Source organism: Notechis scutatus, chromosome 4, assembly GCF_049901735.1.
Source record: "Notechis scutatus isolate UNSWTSFEM ecotype Mainland chromosome 4, rNotScu1.2, whole genome shotgun sequence".
In the NCBI taxonomy this organism is placed as follows: domain Eukaryota; kingdom Metazoa; phylum Chordata; class Lepidosauria; order Squamata; family Elapidae; genus Notechis; species Notechis scutatus.
In genome coordinates, this window is record NC_142012.1 from 77,751,610 (window position 1) to 77,767,343 (window position 15,734).

At 39.8% G+C, this 15,734-nt stretch overlaps 1 protein-coding gene across 3 annotated transcripts in view; it reads left to right on the forward strand.

Moving 5' to 3' along the window:
- The window catches only part of SAMD8 (sterile alpha motif domain containing 8), a 30,004-nt gene extending 16,363 nt beyond the window's left edge, over nucleotides 1–13,641 (forward strand). For all 3 annotated transcript variants that reach the window (XM_087963891.1, XM_087963892.1, XM_087963893.1), the window contains 4 exons: nucleotides 7,492–7,587; nucleotides 10,090–10,207; nucleotides 11,398–11,548; nucleotides 13,162–13,641. In XM_087963891.1, the coding sequence (XP_087820017.1) occupies nucleotides 7,492–7,587; nucleotides 10,090–10,207; nucleotides 11,398–11,548; nucleotides 13,162–13,466 (670 nt within the window). In that variant the 3' untranslated portion in view covers nucleotides 13,467–13,641. The remainder of the gene's footprint in view (nucleotides 1–7,491; nucleotides 7,588–10,089; nucleotides 10,208–11,397; nucleotides 11,549–13,161) is intronic.
- The last annotated feature ends 2,093 nt before the right edge of the window (nucleotides 13,642–15,734 follow it).

Below are 15,734 nucleotides of genomic sequence, written 5' to 3' on the forward strand. Positions count from 1 at the left end.
TCATTCCATGCCACTGGACACTGGGTTCATTCATGCAGAAGCCATAACTGAGTCACTTGTCAGTCTGAGCTAAAAGCAAACAATGGAGCTGCACTGTGCCTGAATGTTATCTATGACCCAGGTCGTTGAATTTGGACATTGTCTTAATCCTTGCTTTGCATTTAAGAATAAGAGAAAAAGGACGTCTTGAATGCCAGATGTTATTCTAGGTTAAATGTGGGGTCTTCAGGCAGTGGGGACCTCTCTGCTAAACCCTAACCAGCAAACAAGGCAGGGAATTACGGGCAACTGGCTGTCTGATTGCTCTAACTCTTACGTCCTTTAGTAACCGAAAGACATGTGATGGATTCTTTGTTTGAATTGCTTCTCATCTGCCCCATGAGTGGTTTCCAGAGAATGATTGCAAAAGACTTGGAAGACAAGGTTGACCACAAAAGAATCCGAGGTCATGATAATACTTGAATAGATGAGATCTGATAATTATCTTGGTTTAAGCTTTAACCTGTTATCTTATAATCGCTTGACAAATTAAAATAAAATAAATAAAGGTCAAAAGGATTTGTTCGGTTCTCTAAACTCTGAGATGTGCGATTTTCAGCTTTTCTAGGAAAAGACTAAATGCCCTGGTTTGTTTTTTTTCCCCACCCCTTCAAAGAAACCTATCTTAAGAAATGGAATATTTTGGAATGCTTATAGCTGCCCAAGTAACAAATGTTTGGGAAATCGTTATACATCATGTTATTAAAAGTTTTTAAAAGGAAGATAAACACTAATACAAACCAATATAAAGTAAAAAAAAAAGAAAGGAATAAAAAAAAAGCTAAAAGTACAAGAAAGGAAACAAAGTAAAAGAAGAATAGAAAAGAAAGAAAAAAAGATACAAAACAGTGATTTCCCATCTTCTTTACAGCAGTTATAAATACAATTATAAATTTATCTCTTTCTCTAAAGTTAGAACATGTCTCTCTTGTTCCTATAATTTATCCTGTTTAATTATCAATACCATAAATTTTAAGTTCATTTTTTTTCCTGTTTTACGCAAAGAAGTCCATAAGAGGTTTCCTAACAAAGTTCCAACTGTTTGTTCATCAGTTCCAAAAGAAAGACCTCGATTCTCAACTATATATTAATGTTTAAAATCCTCTGAATTGTGTACATATTTGAATCCAAAATTTTCTAGCTTTTTTTACACATCCACCAAACAAGACAAAGTGCTCCATCTTGTTATACAAATTTGAAGCGACTTCATATATTCTAGAAAATTTTCTCTGGTGACATACAGTATACCAACAATACATCATTTTATAAAATTATCTTTAATATTATAACATGGTGTAAGGTATCAATGTTTTCAAGCACACATTTCCCATTGTTACATTTGTATTATTATAGCCCACTTTATCATGCTTTAATTTCATTTTGTTTCATTTTCATTTGTTCTGCTTCCAATTTTGATAAAGGTTTGTGCATTTTAGCAATTACATGTTGTTCATTTGTACACAATTCTATGACAAAGACATTCCTACAATGTTCAGAATCATAACTCTTTCATCTACTTTGAATCTTTCTAACAAGTCAGTTCTTGTCTTGGTTTTGTTTTGCTTCCCCCTTGACAAAATTCTAAGTTTCTCTTTTGATCCGTACTCCCAGAATTCTCTAACCTTGTTCTTATATCTCTAATCAATTTTTCAAGAACCAAAATAAAGGAAAGGAAACTGTGTGCATCCCTCTCTTTTTCCTTACTGTATCTCACAAGGCTTTGGTTAGATGTCCATTAACTATAATGTGTGCTTTTCTGTGAAATATAAATTCATCCTACCCATTTTATAAAGTTCTCTCCAAAGTCCATATTTTCCAAATGATTTTTAAATCATTCCCTCACCACCACCCCCAAAATGTAAAATGGGAAAGTGTTCATTGCATATAGTCTACACATCACCGTGCATAGATTCTTCTAGAATTTACTAAGGAGGCAGACAGACAGACAGAGTTGCTATCTTTAAAATAGGCTTGGAAATCTCTTCCAAAAAGGAAGCACGAGGAATGCAAAATCTTAATTCTATAAGCTGTTTCTCAACCGATTCACTTTCTATATTAACACATCAAGGAGTGAGACACATCTGGAGATACTGTAGGAAGGGAGGTGTTGTTGCATTTAAAACCGTGGATCTATTTTGTTGTATTTAAAAAGTGGGCATTTCTGAGTTTTAAGTCAAGCTCTGCCCCAGATTCCCATCATTCTCACACTTAGTTTTGTTGCCTTGAGTTTTAGGCTTCATTAGTAATATCTTTAAAAGGTGACGTTTAGCCCTTTTAAGATGGTAGTTCAGGTCTCTGCTCTTATTTCTAAGAAAACATGTTTTTCTTCTAGCCAAGGTCACTTTTTTGGCATGCGAGAACTGGCCTTTTCAACAAACACAGTAGAAAGTGTATTCTGAAAATGCTTGAATACACTTGCAACTTTCAAGAAAGATACAAACCCAGCTGGCAAAAACATTTATGTAACTCATACATTTGTCACTTGTGGAATGTTATCTTGAATCAATATTTTCTATTGTTCAAACAATCAACATTGATTTAATTGTTTGATCATTTGCTTACTGGTCTATTACATATACTGAATGTATTTATCCTTTGTTTCTGTACCCTATAAACAACTTGCCTCTGCCCCACCACTTAATAAAAAGGCTTTATGCTTTGCCTGAATAGCTTAGTGATTCATAGTTTCAGGAAGAAAATATATTCATATTTTTTGCAAATTCAGGGATCCATTTCTTTTATTAAAATAAAATAAAACTTAATATAAAATTTAATATATTTTCACAATTAAAAACATATTTCCACTTATTACAGCGTGTTCATAGTGGTGTTCACTCACACTGACATATTCCTAAACATGTACGTTGTTACTAAGTATTGTTACAGTTATTTCTGCATTCAATTTAAGGCATATATTCATGTACTTACATAATTATTTAGATAGTTATAATTATTTAGATAGTCATCTTACCATAACGCCTACCTTTCTTTCATTTATCTACTTTATGTCTACCTTCTAAGCAGTTATACCATACCTTCCAGATCTCATGGTACTCTGTTTCTTCTCTCTCTTTCATTTCCATCAATAGCCTATCGACCTCTGCACATTCTAAAACCTTTTTTATTATCAAGGTGTTGGAAGGATTATTATCACAATTCCAATTCTGGGCATAGGCAATTCTTGCCGCAGTTATTATAAGGAGTGCAATATGTTGAAATTTTTTGCCAATTTTATCTCTTAATATACCCAATAGAAATATCTGTGGTTTCAATTCAGTTTTCTGTTTTATAATTTCTTCAAGCCAATTCTTAATTTTGAGCCAATAATTCTTAGCTTTAGGGCAGGTTCACCACATATGGAAAAAAGTTCCCTATTCATGATCACACTTCCAATAGTTTGCCTATCTGTTTAGGGAACATTTTAGCCAACCTTGCTGGAGGTAAGTGCCAGCGATAGAACATTTTATATAAGTTTTCTTTATAAAGCTGCTGATAATGTTAATTTGTAATTTATTTCCCATAATTTTTCCCAATCTTCCAAATTAATGCTGTAACAAAGGTTTTCACCCAAATTATCGGAATCTTTGTAAATTCCATATTCCTCTATATCTTTCTTATATCTTGTTTGGATTTGTAGATATGGCCACCAGTCTATCTTTATTCCTTGTACCTTCAATTCTTGGTTTGATTTTAATTCTCCTTGTTCATCTAATAATTCTTTATATCACACTACTTTATTTAAATCTAGGGCATTAGGATACAGGGATCAATTTCTTATCAGCTCCAGGCCAAACTTGAGGTGCAAGAATTTGAAGGCAACAGTTTGATATCTTTAAGCTTTTAAAAATATTTTTTTACCAGAAAAATAGAGGTCAAGATTTTGGTTCAGTAATGTGATTTTAACATTATTCAAGATTTAAGATTTTCCTATTCTTGGAGAATTATTTCATAGGAGGCATTTGCTTTTAGTTTATGTAATGTTAACAGGATATAATTATATTAATAGCATATTAAGTCTTCAGCTGGATTCCAAGGATATACTTATATTAGCATCATGTTAATTAAGTTTTCAGCTGGGTTCCAGCCTACTGTAATTCTCTGTTATTAGTTTGATTTAATCTTTAGCTCTTAAAAATGTTTTGTGTTTGCTTATTAGGTATAGACTTAGTCATAATTCATTTTTTCGGTGTGCCTGATTCTTGGTCAGCGAAAGAGAAGCTGACAGGAAGAAGGATCCGACTAAGGCGGGATTAAATCTTCTTCATATTTTGTGGAGAAGTCTTTTCCTTACAAGTCACAGTGACTTTTGTCTGAACACAGCCATAAGAGCCAGGAACAAACATCATCCCCATAAGATTCAAAATTTAAAATAAGATTTAACTTTCATTGGCAGTGCTAACTCTGTGCATGATTGAGTGGGGTGATTTCAGTAATCACCAGCCCAGTGAAGATATTCAGCCAGAGCAGGAGAAATTATGTATGGACCCCTTACTACATGACTTCTGAGGAGACGTGGCCGAGACCTTAACTCTAAGACAAAAATGGGAGAGCCAGTCTCATAGCCAAGGAAGAAATAATTTGGGTTGACTTCAATCCTTACAGAAAACATAAGAGGAGAAAAAAGGAAATTGTTGCTTGAAAGAAAGAGAAAAAGAAAGTAGAGAAAAGGAGCATCTTCTTCATCCTCCCTCTCCTGAACTTCTTTTGTCCCCAGGTGGTTGAATGACTCTATTAAAACTGGATGTCAGCGTTCCAATAAAACTCCCCATTTCATTCAGCATTCAGAAACAAAGTTCATCCAAGTAAGAATTTATTAAAGTAGGCACATCTGGGAAAACTCGAATCTGAGAGTTCCGGGTTTTCCCTTCCCAACTGAAATTCCAAGATCCCTCCCCTGCACCCATCAGTCCATCACATGGCCCAACCAACCATCGTCCCAACTGGAGACATTCCTCCGGGCACTCTTCTCCCAGATGCAAGGTAACTTGTCCTTGACTTTCTGAGAAAAGAATGTTGTTGAGTCTAATCTTCCCCCTCTCTATGGAACCCCCCCTCCCAAATTCCCAGGCACAAAAATGTGGCAGCCTCGAAGCTTCTAAGTAAAATATGGTTTCCAAGGTTGACACTGGAGACATACTTGTAAAAAGAAATGGGTGAATATGTGCTGTGGAATTTACAAGAACATAAGAGATAGGTTCATCCACCCCACATCTTCTCCCCAAACTCTTGGTGCAAAAAACAACCCAACAATCACTCCTTGTACAAGACAAGAAAAGAGTCCTTGTGTTATTTTTAGTTATTTGCAGCCGTACAATAGAAGGAATCCTGCTGGCTGCATTTCTCGAATTACTCAGAAAGTAATCTTGTATGGCTTCCTGCTAGAATTTTTTTTAGACTAGTAAATGGTACTCTGCAAACTACATGCTGCCTTTACTAATGCTTTGTTTGAACACCAACCATAATATTCTACCAGCCTGTCTCACAAGAATCTGCAGTACGATTGGGTATGTTACATAGTCTTTTAGCAGTTTTACGTCTTCCGTTTATGCTGAAGTCAAAGACTTTGATGTGGTTCACATTATTTATTTATTTATTAAATGTTTTTTCTGCCTATCTCACTGTCAGGTGAATCTGCGAGGGTGTTAGGGATAACATTGTTTACCCTAACTGGTTTGGGTAAAAATAATAAATATGGTATCATGGTTTGTTAGTTAAAGTGTGTGTAACTTTAACAGCAAGAATGTAATTAAGGGTGTGGTTGTAAAAGCACTATATAAGAAGCGAGGCAATTGCAGCTCGTTCTCTCTGGCTTACTGATCCCTAATTACTGGATGGATTGATGACTGCGTTCTTGCTGGAAAGGGGAGAGAAAAAGGAGTGTTGATTTTTCTCAAGGGAGAGAAGATAAAGATTGGACTGATTTATTGTAAGTGAACTGACATTGGCTATTCAACACGGACTGTGCAAATAGAGTATCCCGACAAGACTTGACTGAAATTGATATATGACTAATGGACCGTTTATTATGACTATGCTATAATTCTTAAATGGAATAAACTATATTTTTGATAGCACAAGCGTATCTGTATTTTTACTGCGTGTTAACTAGAAAACTTATCTCACACATTTACCTGTCTTCCTATCTGACTTCGCTGCACATTCTGTTTAGTTTGTTTTCCTTAACACCCGTTGGGGAATCCAGGCTTAACAGAGGGTTTGTAACCTCATAAAAGCAAAGACCAGAAATATTAAACCTTTTAAAAAAAATAACTTAAAATTAACGGAATTTAAATAAATTAGAAATCAGAACACAATGGGGTCTGGGATCTTCCTTGTGCTGCGGTAACCACTTGCAGCATCAGAATTGGAAAGGACCTTGGAGGTCTTCTAGTCCAACCCCTGACTTTATACCATTTCAAGCAAATGCCTGTCCCAGTCTCTTCTTTTTAAAAAAAATATTTTTATTGTGCATTTTCCTTCATTTAACATCGCAATTTCACTTCTGCAACAGCGATCTGCTGATTGTATCAGCACCTTTTTAAATATACGTGATGTTTTAAGTCTATCCTAGTTACGACCATTTTTCTCTTTTTCATTCAGTATAGTCCATAGAAAAAAGAATTAAAACTTGATATTATAGAGCATATATCATTGTATCCATGGTTATAACTTACTTCTCTATACATTTATCACTCTATATATTTTGATTTGCAATTATATACAATCTAGTACCAATATTGCTTACAATGCGCATCCTTCTATGTAGCTTTATACCTGTATTTGTTTCTAACTTGTTGATCCTCTTTCATCATCCATTTTCTAACCTTTGCACCTATTATCTAGCCAATTATATCCTAGGTCCCATATTAGGTAATACTCTGTTTCTCCTTTGTCTTTAATTTCCATCGTTAACCTATCTATTTCGGTGCATTCTAATATTTTCTTTATTACCATTGCCTCTGTGGGCTTTTCCCATTTTGTGCGTACGTAATTCTAGCCGCTGTTTATTAACATGTAACATTAATTATTATATTTTTATTGTATTTCCCTTTTATTGTATTTTATGCCTAATAAAAACAGTTCTGGTTTCAGGTCTATTTGTTGGGTTACCATCTCCTCCAACCCCCCTTTCTTTTTATCTTTGCCCAATATTTTTTTTGCCAATGTGTCTGTCCAGTCTCTTCTTGAAAGCCTTTGTTGAGGCCCCAGGCTTCGAGGCTACATTTGAAGGCCAGATCTCACCTCAAGTGTTCCAGAGGGCAGAAGCCATGGAAGAAAAGGCCCTCCTCCTCTTCTCCACTATGTGGAATTCCACGACCAAGGGGGGTCCGTGGTACCCCTTCTACCAAAACAAGTGGGAAAGGCCAGTCCCATTGGGGTGAGAGGGCTCCTCAGGTATCCTAGACTCATGCCAACAATAATGCTGTTTTTTTTCCTCTTCCCTTCCCACAGCGTCCCTAGAATCCCGTGGGCTTTTGCCATGACTGAAGTATGTGGTGTGATTCTCTGCTACATCTGGTTGCTGGTCCTCCTCCTTCACAGGCACAGGTAGAGCTCTGAAATAGTCTGCTGCTTCGACATGAAAAACTTTGTGGGGTTTTCTGCTCTCCATTGTCATTCCAGAAAACCAGGGAAGAGAACGTATTTTACTCAGGGGGTGGGCTTCAGAAATGTTAGCAAAGGGTTCTCTGCCCAGTTGCTGGGTGGACATGGCCTAGTTGGCCTCCTGTACCATGGCCAGAGGGGAGTATTTTTCCCCTCCCCAGGCTCCAGAGGCTTTCCTCGAGCCTCCAGGAGGGTGAAAATGGCCTCCCCAGACTCTGGAGGCTCTCTGGAAGCCAGAAACGGGCCCATTTGTGGCCTTCCCGAACTTCCAGGAGGCCCGTTTTTCGTCGTCCCTCAGCCTCCGTGTGTGCCAAAATGGGTTACGTGGGGACTCCTGGGAGGGAAGTGGCGGGGTGGGTGGGGCCATCCAGGAGGGGGATTTGGGGGTTCTCCAAACTGCACAGAATCTTAGCTAGGGGGCTCTCCCGAACCCCTGTGAACCCCCAGCAACCCACACCTGATTTTACTATTAACGGTGGATGCTAACCGTTGTTTGCCCCAAAGAAATCATCCAAAGGATGAGCACTCACAGATGCTTTCAGCGTCCTCACAAAATTGACCTTCTGGGGAGTGCAAACATTGCGGATTGCTTGTCGTGCCAAATCAAATCCAGGTAATCCTTGGCTTACAACCCCCACTGAGCCAACCGTTCTGTGGCTAAGGGAGAGATTTGTTAAAGTGAGCTTGGTCCCATTTTTACGATCTTTCCTTGCCATATTCGTTAGGTGAATCGCTGCAGTTCTTCAGTTAGTAAGATGGTTCTTAAGCGAATCCGATTTTCCTACTGACTGTGCTTGCCCAGCAGGTCGCATGACCTCTGGAGACACTACAACCATCATAAATATGAGCTGGTTGCCAAGCATCTGAATTTGGGTCAGGTGACCATGAGGATGCTGCTACGGTCATTAAAATGCGAAAGCGGTCATATACAGCTCATATTAAATTTAGTTAAATCTAACAGGGATCCACAGTTTTTGGTAACCAAGTCTGATTGCAATCAACTGTCTCTTGCTACCTCCATATCCTTGTTCTGTATCTTCCTGTGACATCAAGGATAATCTCCGCGGTTCTTCTAAATTTGAACCTGGATGATGTTAGAGGTTTGTTTGCTGGGACCAATCCAGATTGCGAGCTTAGTTTGTAGAGTCATTGTTTCCTGACTTACATGTAATTTGTAGGCTGTGGCTTAACAATTCAAAAATGTAAGTGTAAGCATTGGACTTTTTCCCTTCAACCGAAAAGAATGAACTTCTGAAAACCAGGTGTTTCAAAAGGAATCCTTTATTGAAAGGGATTTAAACCCAACACTAGGCAAAGCAGAGTCTAAGATATTTCCAGGCATGCAGTCATAGATAAAGGAAGCTAGAATCCCTCCCCTTATTCAGATGTGGATTTAGTCAAACAAAGAATCAACATGTTAATCTCCCCCCTCCCCTTCTCTGGGAACGTATTTTAGCAGAGTTACGTGTCTTCCAGAGCTGGAATTTTTATGGTCCCTTCTCATCTTGCTATCTCTCCAAGAGGTGACAAGTTTCTAGACATCTGGCTCCACTCCTCCAGTTGTATATCATATGCAAGTTATACAGAATCAATATAGGATTTAATATATTCAGGTTACATCAGAAAGGATTACTTGTACCAACTCCCCCCCTTCTTCTTCCATTGAAGAATGGCAGATACACGGATCTGACAGTAAGTGTGTAAAGAAAAGGGGAAATACTCAAGCTAATTGAGCATATAGTCCAATGGATGGTCATATTTTTAATCTCAAGGAACAGGTGAAGTTTCAAAAAAATGTAATAGCAATAGCCCTTAGACTTATATACCGCTTCACAGTGCTTTATGGCTCTCTCCAAGTGGTTTACAGAGTCAGCCTCTTGCCCCCAATAATCTGGGTCCTTATTTGACTGACCTTGGAAGGATGTGAGTCAACCTTGAGCCTGGTGAGATTCAAACTGCCAAATTGCAGTCAGCCAGCAGGCAGCACAAGTAATCTGCAGTACTTCATTCTGGCCACTGCGGCTCTTAACAGGGATTTTCCCATGTTTGTAAATCAAATAAGAGTTCATAAACCAAATATTTATTTTCATGGGATTGCCTTGCAACAGCCGAGGACAGCCGCAGAGTTCTGAGGGAAGATGCAGCTGCTTTAAAGAGCTGTTAGGCAGGGTCTATGTGAGTGTGCATTTACAATAGGCCTAGCAGTCAATTCAGAGAAATTGTGCACCCAAACAAAACCAAAGGCTTGGCTCCAAAGATGAGTTAAGTTAAATATGTTTCTAGAAGAGACATTCCAGATCCCCAATACCCCCACATGGCCACTGCACTCTTCACAAAGCAGACCTAGAGGGGATCCCTCCAGAGCAAGAAGAGATGACAAAGTTAGGGTGGAAAAATTGTCATTCCACTAGCTTCGTGATTGTTGAAAGCAACTCTTGTTCCTAGATCTATCCTTTTGCGACGACAATGCAGCCTGATGGGGACTGTGTTCTTGTTACGTTGTGTAACAATGTTTGTGACCTCACTGTCTGTGCCAGGACAACATTTGCAGTGTTCTGGAAAGGTAAGTCAATGAGTCTCCCAAGATCTTGGACAAAGACCTTTGATGTCACCAGTGCTTTGAATTTTTTATATCGTGTTTCCCTGAAAATAAGACTGGGTCTTATATTAATTTTCGCTCCAAATGATGCATTAGGGCTTATTTTCTGGTTAGGTCTTATTTTGGGGGGAATATGGTTCCAAATGCACCTGTCTGGCGGACAATCTTAACTGGGGCTTATTTTCAGGGTAAGGCTTATATTACAAGCATCCTGAAAAATCACTGTAGGGCTTATTTTCCAGTTGGGTCTTATTTTCAGGGAAACGGGATAGATATATCAGATTCAAGTTAGCCACAGATTCAGCCCTAGTATCTTGAAGACAGTTAACGATGAACTCTTTATGTTTAGTGTCATGAAAGCTTTTGAGAATCGGCAAAGTAATGTAAAACATGAGAATGATAATTGAACTACTGACAGGTTTATCACGCCTGTATAATGTACATTTGGGGGACTTCGAACTCTGTAAAAGGGGACAATACCAGTAAAGTATAAAACTCATTTATGCAAACAGAAGGGCAGTTGAAAGTGTGGAAATCTAACTGTCATTATATCTTCCACCAGTACCTGAACCCCAAATGCAGGTAGTCCTCATTTTACGACTGCCCAAAATTTCTGTTAAGTGAGTTCTGCCCCATTTTATGAACTTTCTTGCCACCGTTGATAAGTGAATCACTGCAGCTGTTAAGTTAGTAACACAGATGTTGAACCAAGTCTTGCTTCTTTATAGACTTGTCAGAAGATCACAAAAGATTATCACATAACACCCCCTCGGGACACTGCGACCGTCGTAAATATGAGCCAGTTGCCAGGCATCTGAATGTTGATCACGTGACCACTACGGCCATGTGTGAAAAAAATACTTTTTTCAGTGTCGCCGTAACTTCGAACGGTCCCTTAGCAAACTGCTGTATGTTGACGACTACCTATATACCTAAAGTATGGTTAGGCATGATAGAGCGTTCATTCGGGAACAAATTCTGCAAATTATTTTTTTTAAGAGGTAAATGCTTGGCTGCATCACCTGTGGAAGAGGGGCAAATGTAAGATACCATATTCACTTTATGGTGGGGGCAAATTTTAGCCTTTCTCTAAAGTCTCACGCGTTCTTGATGTGTTCCTTTTAAATGTTTGTTGTGCATGATTCTAATTCTAGTTATATGGCAATGTGTGGGCAAAACTTCACCGAGCCTTTGCTATTTGGAGTGGATTTGGCATGACGTTAACAGGAGTACACACCTGTGGAGACTATATGTTCAGTGGCCATACTGTTGTCCTGACTATGCTGAACTTTTTTGTCACTGAATGTAAGTAGATAATCGGGGGGGTAGGGGGAATAAAAATGGAACAAATGTCCCATCTAGCTTGCCACAACTTCTGTTCCTCCTTTCTGGTGTGTCACAACATTCCTGGCTCAGCAGATCACGTAGCCATGCTTCAAATGTTGCTCAACTTCAACTCCCACGGAGAAGTCTCGTTGGCTAGAACATGGACAGAGTTGTAGCTTGGCAGCTTCTGGAGCCCACCCCTCGTGGTTGCCTAATTGTGAAATAAAGTTTTCAGTCCATGTGGCAGAAAAAAAGAGATTTAAGTTGGAAAAGGCATGATTTAGTAGAGGCCATTAGCATTTGTGGTTGACACCCACCCACCCCATTTGGGATAAACATAATTGGAGAAGAACTATTGAATGCTGCACATTCCTGTAATGTGTGTCATTTTGTTTTAGAAATAAAAACGAAAATGATTTATTTATAATTTTGAAACCTTTGACTGACACCAGCATTCATGATCTGCGTACTAATTCTGTGTTTAACCGGTCCCTTTGCTTGTAAGACATTTTAACACAAAGCATCAAGAAAAGAGAATGATGCCTAATTACTTTGATGTTCTGGAAATTAAATTATAAACTACAGGCAAGCAGATTGTCAGTCCTCAGACACAGTCTAAAGGGCAAAATGAGAGAATGGAAGATAAATACCCTGTTTTCCCGAAAATATGACCTACCCTGAAAGTAAGTCCTAGCTTGATTTTTACATGTGCACCCAGTATAAACCCTACCCCCCAAAATAACCCCTAATTAAGATCCCACCCACTCCAGAGTGGACGAGTAAAAATTAAGCTAGGGTGGGGATTGGCGGGGGTGGAGTTGCCCTACTACTTACCTTTGGACAGTTGTAGCCAGGCCTCGCACACCCCGACACTTGCCTTGCTAGCCCATTTCTTCTGCAGCCGGCAAGGCTGGCAAGACTTTCCTAAAGGCCCCATTAGCTGATAACGAAGCTCTGGATCGATCCGGAGCTCTGTTATTGGCTGCAGAGGCCTTCAAGAAGGCCTTGCCGGCTGCAGAAGAAGAAGTTCCTTAAGGCCTCTGACAGCAAAAAGGGAGGCTGAGTTGACACGTGTAAGTGAGGATAACTGTGTAACTGTGGATGACATCCCCCGAAAATAAGACCTAGTGCCTTTTTGGTGGAGATAGATAGATAGATAGATAGATAGATAGATAGATAGATAGATAGATAGATAGATAGATAGATAGATAGATAGATAGATAGATATGACAGGGTCTTATTTTGGGGGAAACACTAATAGTGGAGACATAGTTATTTTCAGGAGACAAGTTATTACAAAGCCAGAGTCCATGACCCTTGGTAGCATATTATTATTATTAGGCATTTCAAACCCCTGGGGTCTGTGTTGCTCTTCCCTTTGCTGTTATTCCTGCTAAGAGAACAAGTTCCAGTAATTTTAAAAAAATCTTTTATGGTGGGAACTGTTCTTCTCTTCCGGAGCCGTTTCTGGAGCTTACCCCAAGCCTTTCTGCTTGCTTCTAGTTCCCTGTCTTGTCCAGAACATGTCTAGAACACAGTTGATGGAAAGTTCCAAAGTTACGGGTGGTTGACTGCTCTGTTCCTTTTTATAGATACCCCAAGAAGCTGGAACTTTTTGCATACGTTGTCTTGGGTGCTGAATCTGTTTGGGATCTTCTTCATCTTGGCTGCTCATGAACACTACTCCATTGATGTCTTCATTGCCTTCTACATCACTACGAGACTCTTCCTGTACTATCACACCCTGGCGAACACAAGAGCCTATCAGCAAAGCCGGAGAGCCAGGATCTGGTTTCCCATGTTCTCCTTCTTTGAATGCAATGTCAACGGCACCGTTCCAAATGAATATTGCTGGCCCTTTTCAAAGCCAACCCTATTGAAAAGATTAATCGGCTAAAAGACATCCCGTTTATTTCACATCTCTATGAAGCACTTGCAACTAACCTCCTTCAAGAAACGCCGGGCAAGGAAAGGCTTGTTTTCACCCACAGCATCATCTCTTCTGGCCTTGTTCATCCTCTCCTGGCTTATAAGGTTCAGAAGAGACCAAGAACACATTGTCATTAAAAAGAGGGGGGAAAAAAGAAAGAAACAATGTTCAGGCAGAGTTGTTAAGCTGTAATGAAGTTCTGCATGGATGTGGTGAGGTGAAACAGCCGGTTCAGCACCTCTTATAGCTTTCTTGTTGGGAGAATCTTAAATTGATCTTGGCTGCAGGAATAACTCCAGATCCAGGTACTCCCTGAGCAGCTTCGGGCCTGTTTGCACATCATGAGTAACCATAAATAGCTGAGTGTTGGCTTTCTGGTTTGCACCCGATAGATGGCCCTTGACTTTGTGGATTCTGCTCATGACTTATTAGCCATTTTGAATGGTAGACACACACACGGTTCGAAGGCCAGACTTGCAGTCCGGATGTCACTAATAGCAAGCAATCCAAGAGCCGCTTGTGTCCTACAGTTGAGCGGTATGTTTCAACATGAAAAATGGCCAACAAGCGAGCAAATGGAACTGCCTTAGCTCAGATTGCTGGTGGAAAGCAATAACGCAGGCAGGTAGGGCTCTGGCAGGGTGCATTGGTGCTCAACTATGTAATGCTTAAATGTGATGTGCAAGCACGTTATGTCGTTCCTTGGACAAGTACTAATACTGACAAAACCCTCACAGCCGTTCAGTAATTGGCGCTCAATATTTATTTTAGCAAATAAATGAGCTGGGGAACATTCACCCAGGGACATGAGTTTTCCAAAGCCTTCAGTATGAAAAACATATGCTGCATTAATAAAAGGGGCAAGCTTAGCGTTTCTGGTGAACGATGCTAAAACCCCAAACAGGCTTGACTGATAAAACGAATTAATGCCGTTGTGTCCTCCGGAGGTCCTAAGTGTTTACATTTCATTAAGCCGGTAAGAAATATGTGAGAGATGAGGTGGGTTGAGATTTTGTGCCACAACTTTTTCAGTGCAGTATTAAAAACACTTATTTAAATCCGTGCATGCTTTATAAACATTTGACGTTAGGGTAGTAATCCTGTGAAATTGGGTGGCGAGCTTAATAAGGTCATGTTGAATAAAGGAAATGGGGTTTGCTTGAAGCACATGGGTGATGCACAGAACTGTTTGGGATGGAAGCCCATTTCTCCTCTCCTTCACTGGTAGCCTTCCAAGATATCTGGCACTGGCAGAAGTTGGAATTTACCATATTTTTTGAAGTATAAGACGCACCTAACTTTTGGGGAGGAAAACAAGAAAAAAATAAGTATAATCTGTCTCTGCCTGATTTGGCACAAGCAGCTGATCGTTGGTTGGATCGGTCTCCCGACAATCAGCTGTTTCAGGCTGCAGGGATGGCCATCGCCTATTGCTGCTTCTGCGTGCCCCAATTTCGGCCTACGTATCCCATTTTTGGCCTCTGCACGCCCCATTTTCAGCCTGTTCCGGGCAGCGGGGATCAGAATGGGCAGAAAATGGGGTGCACGGAGGCCAAAAATGGGATGTATGGCTGAAAACGGGGGCGCACGGAGGTGGCAATAGGCGATGGCCATCCCTGCAGCCTGAAACAGCTGATCGTCAGGAGGCCAATCCAACCGACAATCAGCTCCTTGTGCTAAATCAGGCTGTGTTGAAGCTGAAACAGGCTGTTTGCTACAAGGAGGCAAATTGCTGGAAGGCAGAGGCCAAAGGATGGGGGTGGCCGGTGGGTGGGGCTTCATTTGCTGTTATAAGACGCACAGACATTTCCACCCACTTTTAGGGGTGGTGTGTCTTATACTCAGAAAAATACGGTAATTAGCTACTTGAGAAATTTCTGAGATGCTTCTTGGTGGAGGTTAAGGATGGAAGTTTGGTGGTTTCAGTCACTGACACTTTTTTTTGATGAATGGACCGATAGCCGAAAGTAAGAAAACAAGCAAAAGACTCAGCACTTGGGGCTCCTGGTAACCCTCCTTAATTTTTTTCTCTCTCTCTCTGAAACCTACCTTTCAGAAAAGTTAAGTTACTCAGGTTTGTTCTTGATCTTTTTATCCATCCACTCAGTTTAAAGCTGGAAGTCCCAGTAGCCTAAAAACAAGTTGGTTTTGTGGATTAAAAGGAGTTCAGGGTATTGATTCTTTCAGATTCTTTCAAATCTGGAATGCAAGGTTTGTCTCCTTCAAATTTGGAGT